General features: G+C 47.6%; 1 protein-coding gene across 1 annotated transcript in view; it reads left to right on the top strand.

Moving 5' to 3' along the window:
• Atp6v0a4 (ATPase H+ transporting V0 subunit a4) overlaps window positions 1-27,924 on the top strand; it is a 56,941-nt gene that overhangs the window by 22,212 nt on the left and 6,805 nt on the right. Inside the window, exons 12-20 of the mRNA XM_059256556.1 lie at window positions 971-1,110; window positions 3,862-4,019; window positions 6,736-6,829; window positions 15,845-15,963; window positions 19,180-19,393; window positions 23,634-23,735; window positions 24,864-24,974; window positions 25,539-25,656; window positions 26,444-26,615. Of these exons, the coding sequence (XP_059112539.1) occupies window positions 971-1,110; window positions 3,862-4,019; window positions 6,736-6,829; window positions 15,845-15,963; window positions 19,180-19,393; window positions 23,634-23,735; window positions 24,864-24,974; window positions 25,539-25,656; window positions 26,444-26,615 (1,228 nt within the window). The remainder of the gene's footprint in view (window positions 1-970; window positions 1,111-3,861; window positions 4,020-6,735; window positions 6,830-15,844; window positions 15,964-19,179; window positions 19,394-23,633; window positions 23,736-24,863; window positions 24,975-25,538; window positions 25,657-26,443; window positions 26,616-27,924) is intronic.

Here is a 27,924-nt window from a genome sequence, read left to right as displayed (position 1 = left end):
GTACAAGGATGCTTGGTCCCTTGGGCAGAACATCATTGTTGCAGAAGCATGCTAGGGAGAAGAAACAAGAACTGAGAAAAGGGGAATGTGGGAAGGGGCCAGGGCAAGGTAGAATCTTACTCTTGTTTGATTTCTGTGGCTGTGATAAACACTATGACCAAAAGCAACTTGGGGAGGAGAGGGTTTAGTTCAGCTTATAGTTGTAGTTCATCATGAAGGGAAGTCAGGGCAGGAACTGAAGCAGAGACTGTGGAGGAAGGCTGCTTACTGCCGTGCTCTTCATGGCTTGTTCAGCTTGCTTTCTGAAACACCAGGGTGGCACTGCTCCCAGTGGGCTGGGCCTTCTCATTAATAAGAAAATGCCCCCACAGACTTGCCTACCGGCCAATCTGATGGAGGCTTCTTCCTAGAATGACTCTAGCTTGTGCCAAGTTGACAAAAAAACTAGCCAGCACAAGTCCCAACCAGTGACCTATTTCCTCAAATGAATACAGATCCAACCTATGAGGGAAGAGCAGGCACTGAAGGCCAGCTCAGGGACTGTCCTGTGGAGATGCCCCAGACAACAGCCTGCCAGTTTCCTTATTTAGCAGATGAGGCCTTAGACCACATGCAATACCTTTCACCCCCTCCCAATGCCGCCATCCTACGAATCCATCAAGGGGTTAATGCAGGGGTTAGGTCAGAACCCTCAGGATCTCATTCTCTCTGGGGTACCATCACACTGGACTGATTCAGCGAGCAGTCACGATCAACCATTACAAACGCCATCTAGCTTTGTGACCGTGGGAGGCTTGAAGCCTGAGTCACCGGGAACCACGCCAGGACTGTGTGGAGATGGTGGGGGAGAGACGATCAGGAAGGCCTGTGGGGACCCGCCAGCAGCAGGAGGGGCCTCTCTAGAGAAATCTTGGTTCGGGGGTGAGGACCCATTCAGGGGCCTCAGCTGTTGTGGATGTCACCCCTACAGCTCCCTACACGATCGTCACCTTCCCCTTCCTGTTCGCCGTGATGTTTGGAGACTGCGGACACGGGATGGTGATGCTGATGGCGGCCCTGTGGATGGTCCTAAACGAGAGGCGCCTGCTGGCCCAGAAGAGCACCAACGAGGTAGGTGGTCAGCCAGCGTTCCCAGAGGGAACACATCAACATGTGTATGCGAGGAGTTGGTCCTGGTAGCACACGCTTGAGGGGAAGGGACAGGAAGATCTCTGAGTTCGAGGCTACCCTAGGCTACATAGTGGGTTCCAGGACAGCCAAACCAAGAGACAGTGAGACCTTATCTTGAACAAACAAAAAAACAAAAACAAAATGTATATGCGAAGTGCTCTTGTAGAAGACCTGGGTTTGGTTCCCAGCACCTTTGCTGGGCAGCTCACAACCACCTGTAACTCTAGCTCCAGGGCATCCAACTCCCTCTTCCGGCTTCCTTAGGCACCCGAACACATGTGGCATATACTCACACATAAAAAATACACAATAGAATCAATCTGTTTAAAAAATGTGTATGCGGATTGTCACTATAAGGAATAACAAGATTTTGTGAAAAGAAGAGAAAGATATAAAGTTTAAAAATAGCCCAATTCAGCCAAGTGGTGATGGCTCATGTGCACGTCTTTAATCCCAGCACTCAGGATGTAGAGGCAGGTGGATCTCTGTGTTCGAGGCCAGCCTGATCTACAGAGAAAGTTCCAGGACAGCCAGGGCTACACAGAGAAACCCTATCTCAAAAAAACCAATAGCCCAATTCAACATAAAGCCTTTGAACATGGTGGTTCCTTTGGGTGGCTTGCTGCAGTAAGTTCATCAGGTCTTTTGGGATTTTGTCTGTGGCATAACAAGGCATTGGGCTTTGACTTACTTGTTTTTGTTTTTGTTTTTGTTTTTCTTTTTTTAGACAGAGTCTCATGTATCGCAGCCTGGCTTCCAACTCATTGTGCAGCCAAGGTTGACCTTTGGCTTCTGAGCCTCCTGTCTCTACCTCTGGAAGCTTGGATTGCAGGCATGCAATGCTATGTCAGGTCTATGTTGGACACTAGATTATGCATGCTAGGCTGTGGGAGCCCACAGAGGTTTCCTAGTGAGAACTTACTCAGGGTCCGAGGATCTGAGCTTGCTTTACTCAGCAGGGCTGCATAAGGGGATGATTTGTCCACGGGCACGTTTACCAGGTGTTTGGAAGGGTCTACACTTGGCTGTGAGGTGTGCTTTGATCTTGCAAGGGGGAAGTCTTTTACCCCATCCCTTGGCATTGTTATAAAAAGCCCTTTTCAATAAAGGACGAGGCTGTTGGGTATTGATTCAGGCCCTCCCGAAGCTATCCTGTGTTTCTTTCTTCTTGTCAGCTAGGTCTCTCTTTCTATTTAATATTTTCTTATAACCCTTTCCTCCTCCTAAGAACCCCAGAATAGGTGGGAGCTGGACTCCCACAGTCTCACATACTAGGCAACCTCAAAGTACTGATTTTTGTTCCTGTTTGAGGGTATTGAGAAATAAACCCAGGAACTTGTGTGTACTTAGCAAGGATTCTACCATTGTTATACCTCCAGTCCCCATCATCATCACTATTATTATTTTGAGACAGGATCTCACTATACAAACCAACCTGGTCTCAAACTCATAGAGATCTGTTTACTTCTGCCTCTGGAGTGCTGGAATTAAACCTAGCCTTCTTTTAATTTTTAAAAAACTTTCTTTACTCTGATTATAAAAACAAAACATTTATTATAGAACTTAGTTAGGACTACAGTCCAACCACCTAGAGAAAGATGGTAATGAATACTTTTGAATATATTTCCATTTTGTGTCTTTGTGCTTATCTGCAGATACGTAATTTTCAAAAGTTGCCATCAAGAACTACACATTGTTTGTAGCTTCCTTTAAAACCTATCTTAAAATACCATGAATGTTTGTTCATGGCAGAATCTTTTTTTAAGAAATCCCAAGGGCTCCTGACATTGGGACCTCACACTTGACTTGAAGTCTCTCTGTCTGTGGCATGGTGCCCTTCCACTTTGTTTTGGAGGTAGAAGCCCATGGGGGCCTGTGAGGGTTGGAATTTGTCTGCCAGTCAGTTAATGGCAGATGTGCTCATGGTAATGCACTCAACAGAGTGGAAACATGCCCTTAGCTATGTTCCAGACTATAAGATGGCTGCAGTCCTTTGGCACAGGCTGGATTGGTAGAGCAAGTGCCATGATGTCATTGTGAGTTAATCATAAGCAAGGTCAGTCTTGTGACCAATTCAGTCTTCCATGGTAAGCTTTTAACAGATGTCATTTCCTATAGAAACATTTAAAGTTGGAAAACAACATGTCAACAGTTCTTAGAATGAGTGATACCTGTATCCAGCATCCTTAGAATGAATACCTATATCTGGCATCCTTAGAATGAATGATATCTGTATCTAGCATCCTTAGAATGAATGATAACCTATATCCAGTGCCCCAGGAAACTGCTTTCCCTGGTAGATGTGGCAGACAAAAGCCCGGCTCTGAAGACAAAGCCCCCAGTGAATACAGATCTGACCTGGGACAGTGGAGCAGAGGCCAGTTCAGGCTTCCCTCCTGGAGGTGCTGGAGACCACAGTGCCTTCCTTAGCAGATGAGGCCTCAGCGTGCATGGCAGTCCATTCTGCTGAAAGAAAGAACATGACGCTTACACATTTTTGTTTGCGCAGTAAATACAGGCCAGGGATTCTCTGATTAACCTGCATAAGCTCAGGTCACCCTGGCATGTGGGAATATGATCTCTGCCTTGGTCAGGCCATCTCTCTCCACACCACTGATGCTGGTGACATCCCATCTCCTGCATCTCTTCAGACCCCACTGACAACTCGCCCTGTCTGTTTCCCTGGGCCAGATCTGGAACACCTTCTTCAATGGGCGTTACCTGATCCTGCTCATGGGCGTATTCTCCATCTACACTGGCTTGATCTACAATGACTGCTTCTCCAAATCTTTTAACATCTTTGGATCCTCTTGGAGCGTCCAGCCTATGTTCAGAAACGGCACATGGAAGTAAGTTTACAGCCTGCCAGGCGTGCTTGTTGGCTGGCCATCCAAAGACCTCAGTGACTACCTCTACTGGGAGGGTTTCCACATGGCTCTGATCACAGATGCCCCTGGAATTTCACCTAATGCAGTTTTTAAAAAAAAGATTTATTTATTAGTACTTTACATGTATGAATGTTTTACCTACATGTATGTATGTGTACAATGTGTGTGCAGCAGAGGTCAGAAGAGGACATTGGATCCCTTGAAACTGCAGTTAGATGGTTTTTCTGAGCTGCCACTTGGTTGCTGGGAAGCGAACTTGGGTCCTCTGCAAGAACAGCCAGTGCTCTTAACTGCCAAGCCAGCTCTTCAGTCCGAGTAACCCAGTTTTATTTTGTGTGCAAGACCTGTCTGTACCACTTCCCCAGCCACTGAACTGGTTATTGTATTGCAGGGAGATAGCTTCACAGAGAAGAGGGCGAGGTTGGCAGAGTTCTTTGTTCTTGTGTGGAGATAGAGGGAGAATGAAATCTCCAACCACCAACTGGGAGTTTAGTGAAGTCTTTGCCTTACAAGAGGCGGGCACAGATGACGAAGTAGCAGACCTTCACTTCCAGTGTTCCAGGCCCCACCCCCTGCAGCGGGACATTTCCTTAGGCTGTCCAGAAAAGCCAGAGTTCAATATTAAGAGCAGGCAGGAGATTGAGAGTTTGCATGGGCAGCTTCCTGAATTTGCTTGTGGCTGACAGTCAGGAGGGTGGGCGGAGCTAGCCGGATGGAAGCAGGCATCTAGAAGCTCTCTAACTGCACAGACTGCATCTCCCACGTACTTTCCACAACTGTTTTAGCAGCTAATCAGACTGGAAGCACAACACTTCAAGGATGGGGGTCTGAGGAGAGAGGGGGTTCAGAGTTTGAGAGAGACAGAAATGGAGCAGTTATAGCCTTGTTTCTGGTCCTGCCTCCTCTTCCCTCTCCTCCTATCACGGGAGTATTATTTCCTTCCTTCCTTCCTTCTTCCCTTCCTTCCTTCCTCCCTCCCTCCCTCCCTCCCTCCCTCCCTCCCTCCCTCCCTCCCTCCCTCCCTCCCTTCCTTCCCTCCTTCCCGTTTTTGAGACAAGGTCTCACTACATAGCCCTGGCCTTGAACTTTTAGAGATCAGCCTGCCTCTGCCTCACCGTGCCCAGCCTATGACATTTCTATTTAAGGAAATCCAAGGGTTTTATTTTTCCACTCAAGCCTATAGAGGACATCTAAGAGGGGAGAGAGAAAACAAGCAGTCTCATGTGAGGAGATCAGCTCGAGGGAACTTTCTTCAGGGCATTTTATTTGCTAACCATTGTTAGAAGGCTTAAATAAGCTTTCTGGAGAAAATGGAAGGTGTTTTGTTTTTTAGTGAGAGGACTGAGATCAGGTCCTGGTACAAGCAAGTGGGCCACTACTGACTGCATCCCCAGCCCAGAAGGTGACAATTTTTAGCTTGACATGTGAAGGTTCGCAGATCTCATTTGGTGAACGGCCCAAGTTCTGGTGGGTAGAGGATGGCAATGATAAAGTGATGAAGAAAAATGAAATCTAAGACCGAAGCTAGAACGTGGCTGTATTTGTGGTCTGCCCCTTATGATGAACAGGCACCTGAAGAGACGCCTTGAAGAACTGTTTCAAAATATATTACATCTGTATGATTTCCCAAAACTACATGAAATTTTGTTCCCCCGTGGAGTGGGTACAAGTGTATATCTTTAATGTGCCTCCAAACGGCCCTTCCGGCGCCAGGCTCTTCAGACACCCTAGAGTCAGGGTGGACAGTGCTCAGCACACGCCCCAGCGTTGAGATAGCATAAAGCAGAACCGTGTTCTTGGTGAGGTGGAGAGAGTTGCAGTCCTCCATCACCGGAGCTGAAGAGCTCTCAGGCAGAGCCTGGGCCCTGGGCCTGATTCTCTGACACTTGTCTTTCTGGAGACTTCCTGTGGTCCCTGGGGTTGGGTGTATGGCCCAATAAGGAAGGCAGCATGCTAGTGGCCCAAATAGGCTCCCTGGTGTCCCAAGCCACTGTCTGAGACCATGGCACAGTGATGCGGCAGGAGGAGAGTGCTTTTCTGGGTATCTTGTCACAGTGGTCAGTCTTCTGTTCTTAATTTCAAACACATACTCCTTGGGTTTCCTATACAGGCTTGTAAAAAAAAAATGGGGCTGGGAACATTTCTTACCTGGTTTGCTGTTCCAATATGCAGACCCACATCCAGATCCCCAGTATCCACTTCAAAGGATGGGCATGCTGGGCATGGCAGCACAGATTTGTAACCTAGCCACTGGGGGACAGAGGTAGCCAGACCAAGTTCCTCATTTTTGTTTTTTCTGCTTTGTTTTTGGGGGAGGGCTTGGATTTCACAGCGATAAAGGTCTGTGTGTAAAAAGTCCATCTGCCCATCAGGACGGACCCAGGTGTCACACGGCTCAGACCTGCTCTAACCCCTTCTTCTTTACCATCTGTTCCCCTCGGCCCAGTCCGTACTTCTGAAGAGGGTAACTTCAGAAGCCTCAGGGCTCAGGACAGTACCTGACACATGGTTAGCTATCCTATGACCAAACATGGAGCCATTGAGTGAACCAAACTGCCGCTTTGCCAGCGTCTGGGCTTTGGTTGGCTTGGAAGCTCATGGCCGATGACACTGTAGTATTTCTGCCCTTGACTGATTATCGGTCTATGACTTCCGTCTCCCCACTTTGTCTCTGTAGTGCTCACGTCATGGAAAAGAGTCAGTATTTGCAGCTGGACCCGGCCGTCCCAGGAGTGTATTCTGGAAATCCCTACCCATTTGGGATTGATCCGGTAAGAACGTCTTCCAGGGTGAGATGTCAGTTATGGTAGACATGTGGAGATCTCTGACTAGAGATGGAACACAAACCGAGGGTGAGATGGGGTAACTCAGGGGCTTGTGTGACAGGCAGAGCTGGGATCAGTAGGTGACCGCCACTGTCCTGGACTCTGTACAGCCTCCTGCCTGCTGCTTCTCCGGCAGCTCTCCCTCTGCTGGCTAATGCTAACTTTGACAAGGCTCTTGCAGCCTGGAGAGGAAGCTCAGCTGGCAAGATGCTTGGTGTTACAGGCATGAGGACCCTAGTTTGGTCTCCCAAACTCTCATGTCAAAAGCCAGATGTGGGCTGGGCGTGGTGGTGCACACCTGTAATGCCAATGCTCAGAGGCCAAAGCAGGAGGATTTCTATGAGTTTGAGGCCAGCCTGGTCTCCACAGTGAGACCCTGTCTCAAAGAATAAAACAAAAACAATCTAGACATGGTGGTATGCACTTGGAATCCCAACAATCAGGAGGTAGAAACAGGCAGATCCCTGGGGCTAACTCACTAGCTACCCACCCTAGCCTGCTTGGCCAGTGAGAAATCCTGCCTCAAAAAAGGAAAAAGAAAAGCTGGTGGACAGTTCCTGGAGTCATGCATGTGCTCTCACTTTGGTTGTCTAGAAAGTATAAGTTACTTAATGTCCTAATGACGTCCCTACTTTGCTTTTTTTTTTTTTTTTGCAGTGAGTAACATCTTACTTTTGCACTGTATAGTATGACCTCTTTGTAGGCTAGAGGTCAACACTGGGTGTTATCCTCAGCGTACCTTGTGTCTTGAGACAAGGTTTCTCACTGAGACCTGAGCTTTGCCAATAAGCTAGACAGGCTGGCCAGTGAGCCCCGGGGCTCACTCACGGTCTTCGCCTCCCCAGTGCTGGGATTAAAAGCACACACCACCACCCGTTTTTACATGAGTTCTGGGATCAAACCTGGATTCTCGTGCTCGCACGGCACACACTTCACAGACTGAGTTATCTCCCCAGGCTCCTGTGGATTTAAAATGGTTCATTTTACTTATTTGTTTGTTATATCTTGCAATCAGCTTAGATGTGGCATCTCCCAAAGCCTTATACTGTGTGATCTCTGAGGGAAAAAATACCTGAGTTGTGAATGGATACACATGTTCATTCATAGAAAGCCAGCGCACACTGCCACCAGGTGGCAGTGTTGTGCTTCCAAACAACCATGCCTCCTGTAGGCTTGAACTTGAATGTTTTTCTCAGCTCTGTGTGGGACCCTGCCTGAGCAGCCAGTTTCAGCTTCAGCAGCTGGGAGTAAGCAGTGTGGGTCTGCCCGGAGGGGGGTGGGGTCAGGGGGTGGGGTGGGGGTGGTGGCGTACACCTTTAATCCCAGCACTTGGGAGGCAGAGGCAGGTGAATCTCTGTGAGTTCCAGGACAGCCGGGGGGGGGGGGGGGGGGGGGGCTGTTACACCCTGTCTTGCGGGGGAGGGGGGTGGGGAACAGTGTGGGTCTGACAGCAGCTCTCCAGTAGCCTCCCTCTCAGTCGCTTCCCTCACGCGGTCATCTCCTCCAATTTCCCTGGGTTTTCCCCATCAGCTCCTTTCCTCGCCCCCATAAAAGCAGAAAGCATTGCCTGGGAATTTTCTGACCTACAGCCCAGTTCCAGTTACATTCTAAGTTTTGTCAAAACAGGTAAAATCCTTGAAAGCCAGTTTGTAAACTGCAAAGTATAAAAGACAAACGAGCCGCTGATATTTTTTAAAGATTTTATTTTAAATTCTGTGTATGTGTGTGTCTGTGTGTCTGTGTGTGTGTGTGCACACAGGTGTAGGTGCACTAGCAAGCCAGAAGCATCAGATCCCCTGGAGCTGGAGTTGCAGGTGGTTGTGAGGCAGATGTGGGTGCTGGAAGCAAGCTCTGAAAGAGCAGTATGGGCCCTTGACCGTGAGCCGTCTCTCCAGCTCCATGCAGTGTGTTGCCGTCTTTGCAGAGTGGAAAGCGTCCTCATTGGTCAGGACGGCATGACCAGGAAGCAGGCAGTGGGGAGTCTGGAGGAGATGTCAGGGTCTGGTGACTTTCCTTTGCTGTGAAGCCCATTCATTGTCCCTACCTTCTCTTCCTGCACAGCCCACACCCACCCACCAGCAAACCCCACCTGTCCAGTTCTGTGCCTCAGACTCAGCAAGGATGGAGGACTTCACACTTACAAACTGAGGGGGCCAGCAAGTGCTGGGGAGGATGCAGGAGAACTTTACACACCCCGGGTGGGGGGATGAAACACGTGTGGCCATCACAGAAGTCAGTATGGCCATCGCTCAAAAACCTGAAAATAGAACTCTATGACCCAGCTAGCCCCCGCTTGGCTATACCACAGACACACCTGCACATCCATGCAGCCAGGAAAGGGAACCTGCCTAGATGTCCATCACCACATGAACGGCTAAAGAAAACGTAGTACATGTACACAATGGGGTTTATTCAGCCATAAAGAAAAAATGAAATTACGGCATTGGCAGGAAAATGGATAAAACTGGAAATTACTATGTTGGACTAAATTAGCCTATTGCAGAAAGACCAAGGCTGCTTGTTTTCTCTTGTGCAAAGCCTAGATTTAAAGTGTGTGCAGGGGCATGGGGTGGGATGAGAAGGGCGATCAGGAAAAGACATGCTGTCTTAAGGGAAGGGGAGAAAAGGAGAGGGCGTCTTAGTTGGCTTTCCCTTGTTGTGATGAAACACCATGACCAAAAGCAGCTTGGAGAGGAAAGGGTTTATTTGGCTTCCACTTTCCCATCACAGTCCACCATTGAAAGAAGTCAGGGCAGGAACCTGGAGGCAGGAACTGAAGCAGAAGCCGTGGCGTTATGCTGCGTACTGGCTTGTTCCCCCAGGCTTGCTCAGCCCTGCTTTCTGACACCACCAGGACCACCCACCCTCACTGGCATGTCCATCGTGGGCTGGATCCTCAGCATCAGCCATCCATCAGGAAAATTCCAACTGGCCTATCGGGTGGTGGCAGCTGATGCTCTCTTCTCAAATGATGCTAGTGTGCATCAAGTTGACGAAACAGGAGGACAGATGGTAATGGAATCCGACTGACATAAAAGCAGAAAGTGATGGTTGTCTGGTGGGCAGGAAGGGAACCAGGTGGAGAGGGAAGCAGTGTGCCCTGGGGAGGACGGAGCCCAAGGGGAAGGAAGTGGAGCAAAGTATGGTGACACATTCGTGTGAAGAGCACCATATTGAAACCAATTCCTTTGACTGTTAACTTGCCCACAGGGGCCCGCAGATGGTGTCAGATCCCCTGGGGCTGAGGAGCTACACATGGCTGTGGGCTGCCCTGTGGGTACTGGGAACCCCAGTCCTCTGGAAGAGCAGTCAGTGCTCTTAACCGCTGAGCCATCTCTCCAGCCTCTTGATTAATAAAAAAGTAATATTAAAAAGAGGAACAAAATAAAAACAGCCCTACGTGCAATTTTGCCACCTGACCACAACTTTGAAAGGGGAGAAAAATAGAATGACAAGGTCAGAGAAGTGGGATGCCTAAGTAAGGAGGAAACTGGAAACATTTAGAACTTGCATGTGGGAAACCTTGGGTTCTATCCCCCACACCACACACACACACATACAGTTTTTTGTATCATACATATGCGATTGAAAATCCACAAAGTATAAAATGTTATAGAGAGCAGCAGGTCTGGCAAGCTGTGCTCCTTACATTTCTCTCAGTATTTGAGTCAGAGACGGATGAGGGGTTTAATCATTGCATAGCATAAGTTTTCCTCCGCGTGTCCATTCACTGTGTTGAGCATCTTCCTGTGACTTGGGTCACAAAATATCTGGCCTTCATCATAGTGCAGCAGCCTTACAGTGTTTTTAGTTTCCCTTTTCAGCAAGGGGACTGAACCCAATGTTTTGTGCCTGGGAGGCAAGTGCTCTGTCCTGAGCCACACTCAGAGGAGACACAGTGGTTAAGAACCTGTGATCTGGAATTCGGCTGCCTGTGTCTAAATCTTGGGTTTTCCATTCATTGCTTCGTGACTTTGAACAATTGAACAGCTCTGTGTCTATTTTGTCACCAGGAGACTGGGTATAACAGCCTTAGCCCTGAGATTGCTTAGCAGGTGGATCAGTCTAGTGCGTAGACGTGATATGTGTTCATTGCTGTATTTTCTTTCAAGGTACATTGGTGTCTTAGGGTTTCTATTGCTGTAAATAGACACCATGACCATGGCAACTCTTACAAAGGAGAACATGTAATTGGGGCTGGCTTACAGTTTCAGAGGTTGAGTGCATTATTGTCATGGTGGGAAGTATGGCAGCATGCAGGCAGACATGGTGCTGGAGGAGCTGAAAGTTCTACGCCCTGATCCACAGGCAACAGGAAGTGAACTGTGTGCCACATTGGGCATAGCTTGAGCATAGGAGATCTCAAAGCCCACCACCACGATACACACTTCGTCCAACAAGCTCACACCTATTGCAACATGGCCATACCTACCTCCTAATAATGCCACTCCCTATAGGCCAAGCGTTCAAACACATAAGTCTATGGGGGCCATTCCTATTCAAACTACCACAATCGGTAACTTATTCTTTCTAAGGTTATGATTAATTCTCTGTAAGTTTATCTATATAACTAGAATATTTATATCTATCTCAGAGTCTTTTGGAATTAAATGAGATAAGTACATCTAAAGGGACTGGAATGTGCCTGGTACTTAACCTTAAGCATTTCTAATTTATCTGATTGGCTGGATCTATAGTGTGTTACAGACTCTACCCTCACTACAGTGAGTGATGCTGTAGACATGGGTCACCCTGATGGCCAAAGAAAGGCAGGGTCAGAGGGCAAGTCTAGGATAGTTTAGATGCCAGGGTAGCTGTGCCAAGAGTAGAGGAGGTGCCTCTAGTGTTGGGATACCAGTCACTGCAGTCTGCTGTGAGCTGCAGAAATATGAAGTAGGAATTCAGCTGACTAGGACAGAGCTATACCTGGAAGAAGCCAAGGGCTCTTCCAGAGGATAGAGCCAAGATTTAAGGAGTCTTGGTGATATAGGCTTTTGACTACTAGCCATCTCCTGCAATGAATTTCTTGTGTGCTATCATAGCTCTTCCATTCAATTCTTTTTCTAAGAACAGTGTGTTTGAGCATTCATTGGGCACAAGTTCCCCTATACAATTAAAGTATTTGGATATATATCTTCCAACTGTGCTAAAAGCAGTCACACAGCCAGACTCCTAATTTCAGACCTTTTTGTAATTATTGTCATTAGCAACATCTGGCCAGGATCTTTCCTGGATGAAAGAATCTTATCTGAGATTCTTCCCAGACTTTCTGAAAACAGACTGCAGCATCCAGACTATCGGTCAGTTCCTGAGGGAAGATAAAAATCTACCATGAGACAACTGCCCAGGCCCGGTGGATGTACTAATTAAGCTTAACCTTCTTCCTTCCAAGGGCCATCTTAGTTCTAGATCTCCCTTTAACCATTAACCCAGAAGTAAAGGGCTTTTACTTACCAGGTACATCGAGCTGGGATGCAGGTTGCCTAGCTATGGAGCAGACTTGCCCTGCCTGACCAGAAAGCAGGGGAGTCAGAGATCTGTGGGTGTTATGTGTATTTAAACTGGACTGGGGAAAGATGAAGGGGAGATTAGAAGAGAGGACTAGAGGAACGAGATGGAAGATGGGGAAGAACAAGATGAGAAAGAAGGAGATGAGGAAGAAGGAGATGGGAAGAACTAAGGAGATGGGAAAGGACTAGATGGATGAGAACCTAGATGGGGCAGAACTAGATGAAGGAATTAAAATAGCACATGGAGGGAACAGCATAAAAATGTAGAGAGAAATCGGGCAAGAAAGGAGCTAAGAGAGCTGAATAGAAGCTGTGCAGAGAGAGAACGGACTCAGAAGAATAAAGAGAATGGACTAAAGAGTTTCATGCACATATATTCATTTGATATCGTTATGATTAGATTCCTCAGCTGGTTGTTAGATTCTTCCACGGACCCTGGGAGAAGGCTATCGAGGGGCTGGACCTCAATCCGTGATAGCAGTCCCTTCTCCCTCCATCCTACTGGTCTCCTGATGGCCGGCTGACCGCTGCTCAGAATGCTGCAGAGCCCCCGAGCTGTGTGGAGCTTCTAACAGCACGTTTGTATTCCCCTGTTTATGAGGATGTGCACACACACTGGGGATGGACAGGATGACTGTGTACTAAGGCCGTGCCTAACCGGATATTGGCCTGTGTTGTGGTTTGAATGAGAATGTCCCCTGTAATCTCAGGCATTTGAGTACTTGGTCCTTAGTTGGTAGTGCTGTTGTGGAGGTGAAGGTGGTGCCGCCTTGCTGAAGTACATTCCTAGGGGGTGGGCTCTGAGATGAAAAGGTCCCTCTGTTTCATACTTGTGGTTGAGGATGTGAGTTTTCAGTTTCCTGCTCTGGCCTTCATGCCACCATGCTTCTCTGCGATGATGGACTCCTATCCCTCAGGAATCGTAAGTCAAACTCTTTCTTCTGTAAGTTACCTTGGTTGTGGTGTTTTATCACAGCAGCAGAAAAGTAACTAATACAGCCTCTGAGAAGGAAAGCATTTTGGAGTAGGAGGTTGTTTGTGATGGAAGGTGAGAAGGCTGTGTGGATTTGTTATCTTTAAGAGGGCACATCTCGCGGCATTATGGGATGCTCTTGGATTTCATGTGAGGTCAAGGGTCGGAGCAAGGACTTGGGATGGGAATGGAGACCACAGGGTTAATGAGCTTTCTGGAACAAGGAGGACCATTAACCTGAGCGAGACCCTGATTAGTCCTCTAGCTACTCTGTATCTTTGTTTAGGTCTGGATAGGAACATGTGTCACTATTAGTCATGCCCAGACCAGGACTGTATGAAAAGCAGGTGTCATATCTTATCCATAGTGGTTCTGACAATTGATTGTAGAGATGGCTTAAGAAGGTTCTGGGATGGGCTGGACAGATGGTCAGAGCTTAGGAGCACTGGCAAGGGGTCTTTAAAAGGCCCCACGGGTGGACGTCAGGGGAGGGTGGTGTTTAGGTGCCTTTGCTCCAGCCACTCTGCTGTGGGGTTTATTGCTCACAATGAGAGCCCGAGAGAGAAGCTAGCCCACAGATCCCCACCTAAGAGTCCAGCAGGCTTCCCTTTGTATTCAGACTCGCAAGTAAGGGGGACGGGGGAGAAACATGGAAGAAAAGGTGAAGGATAATCAGAACACACATCGAATGGAATTTAAGGAAATGGAGAGAAAGTAGGCAAGCAAATATTGATGAAGATGTTGTTAGGAGGGGCTGGAGAGATGGCTCAGCAGTTAAGAGCACTGGCTGTTCTTCCAGAGGTCCTGAGTTCAATTCCCAGCAACCACATGGTGGCTCACAACCATCTGTAATGAGATCTGGTGCCCTCTTCTGGCCTGCAGGGATACATGCAGGCAGAATACTGTATATGTAATAAATAAATATTTAAAAATTTTAAAAAAGATAATTAAATTAATAAAAAAGAATGTTCTTGGAAATGCTTTGCCCTGTGAAGTATTCCAGGAACTCAGAGCAAAATGGGCTACTATAAAAAAGAAGTTGATCCATTCTTCAGTCAGCACTCTGCAGGCCATTTGTAAAGGAACGGAGGCAAGTTTGAGACTCTCCATAGTAATTCAGAATATCTTTCCATTTGGCACAAGACAAACCATGCATCTTTTGGTTTGTGTGTGTGTGTGTGTGTGTGTGTATGTGTGTGTGTGTGTGTGTGTGTATGTGTGTGTTGTGTGAGGTATGTGTTTGTTTGTGTGTGTGTGTGTGTGTGTGTGTGTGTATGATTTATGAGAGGAGGCATGCATGCCGTAGAATGCATGTGGAGGTTAGAAGACAACTTTGTTGGTTTTTTCCTTCTACTTTTACATGGGTTCCAGGGATAGAATTCAGGTCACGTTTCAGTTTGCTCTCTGTTGTTGTGATAAACACCATGACCACAAACAACTTGGAGAGGAAAGGGCTTATTTAGCTTCACAGATTATAGTTCATTATTGAGGGGGAAGCTAAGGCCTGAACTGAAGCAGAGGCTAGGGAGGGGAGCTGTTTACTGGCTTGCTCCTCACAGCTTGCTTAGTTGGTTTCCATATACAACCCAGGAACACCTGCCTAGGGATGGAACCACCCACAGTGGACTGGGCCTCCCACATCAATAACTAATGATGAGAATGGCCCACAGGCCAATCTGACAGAGGTGACAGGTGACTCTAGTTTGTCAAGTTGACAAAAACTAACCAGCACAGTTAGCCAGGCTTGACCACAAGCACCCTTACCACTGGGCCGTCTCTGCAGTCCTTATCTCTGGTTTTCTTCCAGGACTTGGGTATCTGATCAATGGCATCAGTGACTCTCACACTTTGTCACCACAGTTGTGGTTATAACTGTTCTTTCCCGTTCCTGAGCCCAACGTGTGTAGATGTAACCGTCTTATTAAAGAAGAAACACAGAGCCAATACAGAGATGAAAGCCAAGAGGTCAGAGCAATAGCTAAGAGCTAAAAACCTTACCCTTCACTGTCGCTGTGGTCCTACCTCTCCAAAAGAGACCTACTTCCTGTGTGTCTGCCTTTTTATAGTGTTTCTGTTCTGCCTTCTCATTGGTTGTAAACCCAACCACATGACCTCCTAGTCACTTCCTGTCTGTACAGACCTCCAGGTCTTCTATGGTTGGTATTGAGATTAAAGGCATGTGTCTCTATGCTGGCTGTGTCCTTGAACACGCAGAGATCTGCTTAGCTCTGCCTCCCAAGAGCTGGGATTAAAGGCGTGCACCACCACCGCCTAGCTTCTGCTAAGGCTTGCTATTAGCTCTGACCTCCAGGCAACTTTATTTACAATTCACATTTTAGTACAAATAAAATATCACCAGGAACGTGTGTGTTGTCATCCCCCTGCCAAGCAGCATCCTTGGGGGACTGTGTTGTAGCCGAACTCCTAAAGACTGCCCCGGTTCTGCTTCATGTCTTTCTTGTCATGTATCTTATCCAGATTTGGAACCTGGCTTCAAACAAACTCACATTTTTAAACTCCTATAAGATGAAGATGTCAGTCATCCTGGGAATCATTCAGATGACTTTTGGTGTTATTCTCAGCCTCTTCAATCACATGTGAGTTTCTTCTTAAAAGAAAAAAAAAGATTTATTTTTAATTATGTATACATGTGTATGTGTGTTTGATTGTGGGTATGTGCATGTGAGTGCAGACTCAGATCTCTGAGCTGAAGTTACCGGTGATTGTGAGCTGCCTAACACGGGTTCTAGGAACCAAATTTGGGTCCTCTGCAAGAACACAAGGACTCTTAACTAATGAGCTGTCTTCCACCCTACATGCGAGCTTCTTGATTCACCCTCTGCTTGCCCGTCTGATGGCACTGATGAGGAAGAGGCAGGGCCACCAGTGAGCCTTCGTGTGGCAGGTAGCTTCCCTGTGGGTCTCGTCTTGAGACAGACTGGTTGGCCAGAATCAGGAGCACCTCTGTTTCTGCCATGCAGAGTCTGTTGACGTAAATGTGTGTTTTCTGCCTGGGAAATTCCTTAGGGTTCATGAGGGTGCTGGGAAGCTCACTCACGGCAGCTTGTGTTCCTCCTACCTGGAAGGAAAGGTTGGTATAGTAGCCAGCTCATTCTCCACCCAGTGGGCCAGGGAGGACCTGGATGAATGTTGGCCAAGGTGCTCCCAATCCTGGATCATCCTGGGTGTCCTTTCTCCCGGCTGGTGGCAGCCCCTCTCCCTCTTGCCTGTTCATGTCGGCACCCTGCTCCTTTCCTCTGTCAGCATCCATCACTGGAAAGCTTCTTAAACTTATTGATGCTAAAAGTGTGTTTGGACATAGCGTAACATGCTCACCCAGTGTGCCTTTTGAACTTGGCAGCTGACTTCAAGTGCCCAGAAATCCCACTTGCTACTTAGGTTAGGAGTAAGTGGGGCATTGGGGTTCACAGAAAGGGTGGAGAGCTTGTGATCAGTCACTTTAAGTCTCAACCTCAGCTCCTAGTGAAGGTGATCATAGCCTCAATGCCTGACATTGCTGAGATTGTTAACATGGTAAACAAAATAGAATGGGGGCTGGGGATGTGGCTCAGTTGGTAGAGTGCCTGCCTGGAATGCACAAAGCCCTGGGTTCAGTCTCCAATGCTGCATACTGTGGGTGTGGTGGTGGTGCACACCTGTGATCCCTGCACTTGGATGGAGGCAGAAAAACCAGAAGTTCAAGGTCTAGCTACATAGCAAGTCCAAGGCCAGCTTGGGCTTTGGGAGAGCCTGTCTAAAAAGGAAAGGAGCAAGTAAAGAAAGAAAGGGAGATGAAGAGAATGGGAATACATAACCAGAATGGGTTAGGTTACAGGAAAATGAACAACTCCAGCCTCAAGGGCTTAAGGCCATGAATCATAGCAGCAGGGACACATGGGTCCCATGTCTGTCATCCTTCCACCCAGGGGACTTAGAGGATGGGTGGACACTCCTGAACCCCTGCAGGTGCCATGGCAGAGAAAAGGTAGAGAGTTACTTGGTGAGTCCTAAAGCTTCTCCCCAAAGTGGCAGGGGACTATTTCTGGTCCCATTTTGTTGGCAAGAACCAGTTGTAGGGTGACCTTAAACTTGAGAGGCCGTAGAAGTAGTTCTACTTGGAAAACTGAGGATGTTGTGCGCTGTGGGAAGTGTTGTGAGAGAGAAGCCAAAGATGTGTGGGAAGGGCTTCCTAGCTGATGGTCATTGGCCTCCTTATGCACCAGGGCTTTTTCTGACAGTCCATCTCTAGAGCTCCCTCTTAGCCTGGTAGGGCTCTGTCTTAGAGCAAAAGGCTGTGAACTTTCTATTACTCTATCTTGGCACCATGTCTTGAGAGGATTTTTTACTTTTGTAGAATTTCAGGATCATAAAATAGTCCCCTTTTTTTCTTTTCTTGAGGTACTAGGAATGGAACATAGAGCCTCACGCAGGCTAGGTATCTTGGGCACTATTCTATTACAGCGAGGAAACACTATGACCAAGGCAACTCTTATAAAAGAAAGCATTTAATCGGGGGCTTGCTTACAGTTTTAGAGGGTTCATCCATTATCATCATGGTGGGGAGCATGGCAGCAGGCAGGCAGACATGGTGCTGGAGTAGTATCTGAGAGCTTTACATCCTGATTTGCAGGCAGAGAGAGAGAGACAGACAGACAGAGGTCTGGTGTGGGCTTTTGAAACCTCAAAGCCACCTAATGACACACTTCCTCCTACAAGGCCACACCTATTCCCAACAAGGCAATACCTCCTAATTTTTCTAATCCTTCTTAAACAGTCCATCAACTCAAGACTGAGTGTGCAAATATATGAGCCTTTGGGAGCTTTTCTTATTCAAACCACCACACGAGGCAAGCATTCTATTACTGAGCCACAGCCTCAGCCCTCCTCTTTTTAAAGGTAGGGTCTCATGTAGCCCAGGCTGACCTTGAACTCGGTATATATACAAAGATGGCTTGATTTCCTGGCTCCACTTCCCAGCTTCTAGGATTATAGGCCCATTTTTTTTTTTTTTAACTTTTTAGTTTTGAGACAGGTTCTCATTAAGTTGTATAGGTTGCCTTGTGACTCACTGTGTACCCCAGGCAGTGCAGGAACTTGTGATTCTCTTGCCTCAGCCTTTTGAGTGTCTGTGATTACAGATCTGTGCTACCAGACACAGTGTTTAATGTTCTTCTACCCAACCATGAAAAGGTGAGAACCATTGAGTTGACAGAGAGAGAGAGAGAGAGAGAGGGAAAGAGAGAGTGGGGTGGGGGGGGGTTACATGTGTGTGTGCCAGAAAATGGTGTTGAACTCCTGGAACTGAAGTTAAAGATGACTGTGAACCACCTGATGTGGCTGCTGGGAATCGAACTTGGGTCCTCTGGAAGAGCATAAAATATTTTTAATCACTGAGACACCTCTCCAGCCCCATATTAGAATCACTGTTAGTCTCCAGGCTCCATCTGGTCCACAGGCTGTAGATTGGCAACACCCGTCTTAGTACATAAGTAGCAGAAAAGCTTCCAAATGTCTATTATTGCTTCATTTCACCTTCAAATGTGTCTTGGGAGTGAAATCTTCATGAGAAGCTGTGGCCAGATCACCAGACAGTACTTTCTAGACCTAGGTTCCCCGAATCTGTGCAAGCAAAAACACTCTCCAGGTATTCCCTTTCTCTTTCCTTTCCTCTCCATACACGTTTGTGTTTGCCAGGGGAGTAAAGCGTTTGCCAGCAGCTCAAGAAGGGAATGAACACTGTGTGCCTGGGGAGAGTGCTTGAGCACTAACGTCCTGTTAATGTTCTGTCTTATATGTGTGTTTTCCGCCCCTAGTTACTTCAGAAGGACCCTCAACATCATTCTGCAGTTCATCCCCGAGATGATTTTTATGCTGAGCCTCTTTGGATACCTGGTTTTCATGATCATTTTCAAGTGGTGCCGGTATGATGCCCACACATCCCAGAAGGCTCCCAGCATCCTCATCCACTTCATCAGCATGTTTTTGTTTGACTACGATGATTCCAATGCACCCCTGTACAGCCATCAGGTAGCTCTGCTTTGAAAACCTCCTCTGACCCACTCGGTTTTGTAAGATCTCTCTCATGCTCTTTGAGTATTGAAGAGAGTAGTTCTTTGTGAGACTAAGCCATCTCAGCACTCAGGGAAGAATATTACGTTCTTATTAAGTAAAGGGACAGGCACAGACAGCCGTTACGAGGCTCCCACTCTTCCTGCTGGGGTAATGCACAAGGGACGTTATTGTTTAGTTGAAAATTGGCTAGGCAAAGAGGGAAAAAGAACCTTCAGATGGATTGGCTTGAGTGGGAAAATGCTCCAGTTTAAGCTTTGAATGTTAAAGATTGAAAAACCTTGGACTGGCAAGATAGCTCAGCAGCAGGTACGTGTTTGCTGCCATCCTGATGATGGAATTCAGTTTCTGGGACCCACACAGTGGAAGGAACGAACCAACTTCTGCAAGTTGTCCTCTGACCTCCACATGCACGCAAAATAAATATGTAAGTAAATGTAAAAAAATAAAATTTCACATGGGAGGCAGAGACAGATAAATCTCTGTGAGTTCAAGGCTAGCCTGGTCTTACACAGAGTTCCAGGAGAGCCAGGGCCACACAGTGAAACTCTGTCTAAATACAAACAAACAAACAAATGAAAATCTTTTGTTAAAAATGCAAATTCTAAGCTGGGTGGTGGTGGCGCAAGCCTTTAATCCCAGTGCTCGGGAGGCAGAGGCAGGTGGATATCTGTGAGTTCGAGGCCAGCCTGGGCTACAGAGTGAATTCCAGGACAGCTAGGGCTGTCACACAGAGAAATCTTGTCTTGAAAAACAAAAAACAAAAACAAAAACAAAAAAAAAAAGAAAGAAAAAAAACAACAACAACAAAAACCAAACCACCAAATTCTAGCTAAGGCTCACATGAAAGGAAATACAAATAAAACCAAGAACCGAAGTTCCGCTGTTTCCAGGAACGGTGGGTTTCTGGAAACTGGACCAGGCTCATGCTAGCCCGTGGTTCTCAAAGTCAGCCAGAACTTACCCCCACTTTCTGTTTGTCCATGGCTGGTATGTCCCAACAGCTGGACTTTGCTCCCACTCCGGTCTTCCCCATTTCCTTCAGCCAAGAATAGCTGTCCCTGAGTCCCTGCAGGGGATTGTTCCAGGACGCACAAAACCCCTGTAGATCCCCAAACCCACAGATGGTCGGATCTCCTGTACAAAGTGGTACAGTGTTTGTGTAGAGACTATCTAACACCACCCCCTCACCCCACCCCCCCACCCCCACTCCCACCCCCGTGCGCCCACCATGTGCCATGTTCTTTAGTTACTCTCTGGATTGCTTAGACACTCACTCAGCACCATGCAAAATGCAAATGCTATGTAAACTGCTGTCGTACCAGTTCTAGGGAAGTAATGACTAGGAAAAGGGTCTGATGTGTTCAGTACAGTTTCTTTTAGTATTTTTGATGGACTGGATATGCAGATGTGAATCTTGCAGAGATGGTCGAGTATATCTCACTATTTCCAGTGTGTTTAAATATATGCATTTGTTAGGGATCTTAGAAGGTGTTTAGGTGAACATACAAAGTCATGGGTTTGCTCACGGCATCCTCACATGTATGTCATTGTACTGGGCTCTCATTTGCCCTCCTCCCTCATTGCCCCCCTCCAGCCTGTCCCCTCCTGCTCCCCATACAGTGTACTTCATCTGGAAACAGTAGAAATGCCCCCTTGGAACTGGATGTAAAATGAACTCAGTGAATCATTCTTGTCCAACACAAACTATTCTTTTACCCTAGCCTCACCCAGCAGGTTTTTTTATGAATGGAAGATTCACTTCTGTCCTAATTCGCTGGACAGAGCTCTGTGGCTAGGATCACACAGGTCGCTCTTCCGTGGAAATGTCCTCTGCCAGGGACTGCACACACTGGATTCCTAGCTGACTCTTTCCCCCTGGCTCCTAGCTGGGTTCCCCTCCTTCCAGAGGCATCAAACAAGAGGAAAACGTGCTGCCCGACCAGGCTTTTGTGAGAGATGGTTTTAGATAGTAATCAGAGAGGAAACACACCTCAGAGGGCCCTTTTGTGTCTGACTTGTTAAACACACACGACAGCCTTGGGCTGGCCCCAGGATGCTGGCACAAAGTGAGTGTGTTTTAAAGGTTCATTTACTCCGTGCTGGCATCAGAGTGAACGTTTATTTGGATTTCCCAAACAAGCCCTTTCTTGTAGGCATCAGCCCTAGAGTAACCTAGTATTTGCTGGTAACTGCCTGTAGAGAGGCCCGGGGCTTCGCTGCCTCTGGAGGAGGCACCGGGCATTGCCGTGAGTGAGCAGCTTTCCAGCTTCTTGTTGTATTAACAAACATTGCGGAGAACTGGCTGCTTTTCCCTACAGCTTGCTATGAAGATTAATTGTGTTGACATGGCTTGGGATTTCCGTAACCTCAGTCTGGGGTCACGTGGTTAGAGGAAAGGGCCGACACTAAAGTCTCCTCGGCTTTGCTCTGGCTGTCTGCGTAGAAGCATATACGGGTGCTTTGTCATCTGGGGCAGAAGGTCTGGTTGTGAAAACGACACGTGGCAGTGAGCACCTTCCTGTGCAGGGGCTTCATTTGGTCAGTACAGGACGGGGCACATGCCCTTCCCTCTTTTGAGCTTGTAAAACAGAGTAAGAGTGTAGATTGTAACTGTCTTGTTAAAAAAGAAGCCGGGCGGTGGTGGCGCACGCCTTTAATCCCAGCACTCGGGAGGCAGAGCCAGGCGGATCTCTGTGAGTTTGAGGCCAGCCTGGTCTCCAAAGCGAGTTCCAGGAAAGGTGCAAAGCTACACAGAGAAACCCTGTCTCGAAAAACCAAAAAAAAAAAAAAAAAAAAAAAAAAGAAAGAAAGAAACACAGAGCCAATGCAGAGATGAAAGCCCAAGAGGTCAGAGTAATAGTTGAGCTCTAAAAACCTTACCCTTCACTGCCACTCCTGTCCTTCCCTCCACAAGAGACCTCCTTCCTGTGTCTCTGTCTTCTTATAGACTTTCTGTTCTGCCTTCTCATTGGTTGTAAACCCAACCACGTGACCTCTTTGTCACTGCCTGTCTATACAGACCTCCAGGTCTCTATGGTTGATATTGAGATTAAAGGCGTGTGTCTCCATGCTGGTGGTGTCCTTGAACACACAGAGATCTGCCTGTCATGTGATGGGGATTAAGGGTGTGTGCTACCACTGCCAGACTTCTGCTATGGCTTGCTATTAGCTCTGACCCCCAGGTAACTTTATTTATTAGCATACAAATAAAATCACATTTCAGTACAAATAAAGTATCACCATATAAGAGCTGAGCAGGTAAAATGTTCCTGCTGGGTTAAATGTCTTACCGCTGTTGCTCACAGACCTTCTCCTGACATGGATCTTGAGCTGGCAAGAGCAGGCGAGGAAACAGGAAGGCTCACAAGCTGCATTTCCTCAGCCTGCGAGCAGTTTCCTGTCCCTGTCACCGCCCCGCTCCCCCAGCAGCTTTCCACAATGTAGCTGAATCACCCCTCAGAGCTGGGAAATGTGGATAAGGAGTGTGTCAGATAAGAAGTGGGGAGGGACCTGGAAGGAAACATGAAGCTGGGGGTTCCTCTTGGGTCTCAGCAGTGGCCAAATGGGGAACCCTGAGATGGTTCTGAGTACATAGTGAGTTTCCCAACCCATGAGGGGACTTGAGGCAGAAAGTCAGGTAGAGGGTGTGGGAACTCCTGGTTTCTTTCTTGAAGGGGGGAGGGGTAGAAGGAGGGAGGGAGGATGAGAGAGAGCGCCAACAATCACCTCACACTGGAAATAGGTAATTACTGATTTAATATAAGATGACCCAAAGGTTGGTTCCGGTAGAGAGATGGTTGGAATCATGTGACCTGCCAATTTTCTTCTGGAACTAGAGTAACTGTGTCCGTGGAGCAGCTAAGGGCGAGAGAAGCATAGCACTGTCTTTGTAGTGTCTCAGGACTTCTTGTTTTGAAGACTCCATGTGTGAGAGTGTCACAAAGGACTACATAGCACATACGCAACACAGAGTGGTTTCTGTCCTCCCGTGGGCACGGAGCACCACAGGATAGTCATTTCTCTGTCCACACTAGGAGTGTAGCGGAAGTGAGGGTGACCAGAATCGGAATGCTTGGGATTACTCAGAGGGTCGCTGAAGTGTCTGCCTTCGCCAACGAGCATGGGAAGCCCCATTATGCACGGGAAGAATACTTTGTGGCCATCTTAGTGACTGGTACCAATTTTGATTTTGCAGCAAGAAGTCCAAACTTTCTTTGTCATTATAGCGTTGGTCTCTGTGCCGTGGATGCTTCTGATTAAGCCATTTATTCTCAGAGCCCAACACCAGAAATCTCAGGTAAGCGTTGCCTGTTAGTCTGCCCACTGTGGGTCACAGCACACTTTCCTAGAAATGGAAGTCTGGGGTGGGGAGAGAGCAGTGGGCTCCCCTGTGAGGCCTGGGGAGGTCTGGAGGGCAGGGCTGGACTCAAGCGTGTGTCCTTCAGTAGCGTCCCGCCGGGACCCCTTTACTTCCTGCACAGTGGTTCTCCATTTCCCAAACACAGTAAGTCTGAAGTTCCTCGACACTCTGCTCAGGGGGTGTGTGTCCCATCTGGTTGGCACTGAAGATTTATAAGCATTATAAGCATCTGGACTTGGTTGTTTTATTGGTTAGACACGGGAACGGGGGGGGGGATTTTATACTTTATATTTTGTTTTTTAAAAACAGAGTCTCACTATATCACCTTGGCTGGTCTTGCACTGGTTATGTAGCTCAGGCTAGCCTAACTCAAAACAGTCCTCTTGCCTCTGCCTCCCAGTGCTAGGAATACAGGCATACACCGCCATGCCCCCCAGATAATTCTATTTTTAAAATGAATATTAAAGTTATTCTTAGTGAATTTTCTAAGGTTGTGATTTTACTCCCTTAGAATGTTGCTATAGGCTATCATAGGATAGGCACATTTAAAATCTAGTTTTAATTTATGAATAACTTCCTCCTGTTGCCAAATGTCAGTTTCTTCCTTCCTTCCTTCCTTCCTTCCTTCCTTCCTTTTCTTTTTGTCGTTTTTTTCTTTTTTGTCTAAACTGCCTTGAGCCTCGTTTACACAGGGAACATAGTAACCTAAAGCAAACAGGACCTAGGGAGATGAACCCCTCCCAGGGAACCTTGGGTCCAGCTATACTAAGATGGCTCCCTGCTTTCTTCTGTTAGTATAGAAGATACAGCGGATTGTATTGAGATGGCAAATGCTTTAAACGACTGTAAGCATTAAACTCTACTTTTCTAAAATGTAAGGTGGATATTAACCTCAACTGGCATTCCTATGGGGTCTGGAGAAAGAGAATGACATAATAAAAAAGCCAAAACAATTACATGATAGATGGGTCTATAACTAACCTTGAAGGGGCCTTTATCTTGTTAATACTTTAACAACCCGGAGGCCAAGTGGAACACCGTCTTGGTCTCCTTGCTTGCCAACAGCTGCAGTCTTTCACGATCCACGAGGACGACATTGAAGGTGGGCACTCGAGCACCTCTGCTCAGAAGAAGACCACGGGTGCCCACGGGACTAAGGACGGCCACGAGGAGGAGGTATCTGACACAAGAGCACCAAAGGCCGGCTTCTCAGTTTGTGCAGAGTCTAGAACTGGGATCTAATCTTTCCAGTCACGAGGGTGTGGGATGAACTCAGGGACGAGCTGGAGGGTCTGCTGCTGTCAGTCTGTGGCTCCTGAATCAGCAGGTTTGAGAACACCCAGGGCGGGCATCGGTGGCGCACGCCTTTAATCCCAGCCCTCAGAATTCTTGACTCTTGCTGGCAAGGGCCATCGGCCTTCAACTAGATTCCTGGGTGAGGGACCCCTTCCCCTTCCCATGTCTCCATAACTTCCCCTTTCTATCCCACCCCACGGAGACTATGGCGAATGGTAATCTATGATACAATTTGTAACTAACTTGGAAGACAGAAGCTTAAAGCCTCCAATTACCCTGATATGATGAGTATTTATTACATACGTGCATTGAGATATATATTATACCCCATAAATATGTAGTTATTACTGCAATGGAAAAGAAAATTAATGTTCTCACTCTAAAAGGAAGAGAGAAGGGAGAAAAAGAACTTAATGAAATAAGACAGAAAATGCTCTGTTACAGTTCAACTTTGGAGACATCTTTGTCCACCAGGCCATCCATACCATTGAGTACTGCCTAGGCTGTATCTCCAACACAGCCTCGTACCTTCGGCTCTGGGCCCTCAGCTTGGCTCATGCGGGTGAGTGCGCAACCCAGGAGGTCAAGGCTAGCAATCATCACCCTGAGAACAGGCTTATGCTACTCATGAGCAAGAGTGCTTTCTTAGGGTCATTTGCAGTGTGCTTGCCAGATAATGACTATTTAATGTTTTTCTTGGGTGTCTTTCCGAAGATCCTTAAGCAACTGACGATAATTTCCCATGCTTCTGAATTTGCGTGAACAGAATCTTAACGTGAGCCTGGCATGACAAAATGCCACAGACTAGGTGGCTCCAGCCATAAGCAGATTTTTTTTTCCTCATAGTTCCAGAGGCTGGAAGTTTGGGATGAGAGTGCCAGCCAGTGTGGGGGGCTCGGGTGGAAGGCTGCATTCCAACACCCCCACTCAGAAGGGTGAGGGAGGGAGAGCTGGAACTTGAGAGTGAATACTCCCTTAAATTCCCTAATCCCATGGCAAAGGGACCCCTCTCATATTTCTAATCACCCCGCTCTGAGACCCCAGGGAGGGCTACAAACAAACCAGGCTTCCCGCATTCTTTTAGGTTTCGCATTTTTGTGCCTGTCTCATGTTATTCAGGTTTGATTCCTTTTACTGCTGCCGATAGCTCTAGTTGGGTACTTTCCCTGGTGATCAGTGTGCCACAGAGTATCTGTCTGTGTCCTCTTGTTGGAAGGCCCACCACTCTGATCGAAGCTGTGGGAGTCCAGCTCCTGCATGGCCCTCAGAGGGGCTTTTGGATCTGAGGTGATGGAGGAAAATGAGGGGTACATACCTGCTGGCTGAGGATGTCCCACTTGCTCCCACAGAGCTGTCCGAGGTGCTCTGGACCATGGTGATGAACATCGGCCTCCGCCTCCGCGGCTGGGGAGGGCTCATTGGGGTCTTCATCATTTTTGCCGTCTTCGCCGTCCTAACGGTTGCCATCCTCCTCATCATGGAGGGGCTCTCGGCCTTTCTGCATGCCCTCCGGCTGCATTGGTAAGCCTGCTTGTCCCTTAGGAGCTTGGGGAAGGGCAGGCTGCAGGGCTGGCTGACTGACCAGAGTCACAACTTGGCTACATTTTTGGAACCTCAGTTTAGTCATCTGTTTACGTGATGTGCGTGATGTAACCTATGTTCACATGTATGCAGCTCTGCTGGCTGCCCTGTCATGTAGCTTTCGTTTGCTCTGTGCTGACTTGTTAGTACAGTTGGCTTCCAAAGAAGTGCGGGGGACAGATCTGGAACAGGCTTTTGGATGTTAGCATGTTAGTGAACAGGCGTGCTTGGCTGTGTGGTTGCTGAGGGCAGGAGTGGCATCAGGAGAACAAGCCACTGAACTCTACAGAGGAAACGGGGGAGTGCCACAGCAAGCCCTTCACATCCTCAGCACACACTGGGGGTGCCGCTCTTAGGGAACTCTTGATTTTTTTTTTTTTCATTTTATGTGTATGAGTGCTTTGCCTGCACGTGTCTATACTTGTGTATGAGTGCTTTGCCTGCCTGTGTCTATACTTGTGTATGCAGTGCCTGTGGAGGTCAGAAGAGGGCATCAAATCTCCTGGGATTGGAGTTATACATACTTGTGAGCTGACATGTGGGTGCTGGGAATCGAACCCAGGTCCTCCGGAAGAGCGGTCAGCGCTCTTAAATGCTGAGCCGTCTCTCTAGCCTTAGGAAACATTTTTATGTTTGCATATTGAGTAGAGAAAACTGGAGCGTCCCCTGTCTCCATGCTAACATTTCCCTCCACTGCATGAAGCATGTGCCTCTGTAACATCACAGAACAGAAATGACCACGGGTGAGATTGGTTATAAGATGATTTTTGAAAATACAGGCCAAGGTCCTGCTCCTGCTGTCCTGTGGGAGCCCGTTCTCGGGTTCCTCGTGGCTTTACCCAGCAGGTCCTCATAGAGGATGATTAGACCACGGGCCTGAGTGCAGGTGTCTGAGATGGTCTGCACTTGGCTGTGCTGGGGGGAGGAGGTCTTTTGCTCCACCCCTTGGCGTCTCTATAAAAACCCTGGGGCAGAGGCAGTCGGGGCCCATTGGAATAGGTTCCAGGCCCTCTCGAGGCTATCCTTTATTTTCTATCTGTTTCTCTCCGCGATATTCTCCGCAATAAATCCTTCTATCTAATATTTCCTGCTGCTCGCACTCAAGAAAACTCTGGGGAACTGTGGGGGTGGTTGGGTAAACGCCCCACAGAATGGCGCCATGAACAGGGACTAAAGAAAAAAGAAAAAAAGGGACAAAAAAAGGGGGGACTAAAGACAAATGAACAGGGACTAAAGACAAAGTAATAAG

The sequence above is a fragment of the Peromyscus eremicus genome, chromosome 3 (genome assembly GCF_949786415.1).
Source record: "Peromyscus eremicus chromosome 3, PerEre_H2_v1, whole genome shotgun sequence".
Taxonomy (NCBI): domain Eukaryota; kingdom Metazoa; phylum Chordata; class Mammalia; order Rodentia; family Cricetidae; genus Peromyscus; species Peromyscus eremicus.
The sequence above is the reverse complement of the archived record's forward strand: the minus strand, read 5'-3'. Positions and strand labels throughout refer to the sequence as shown.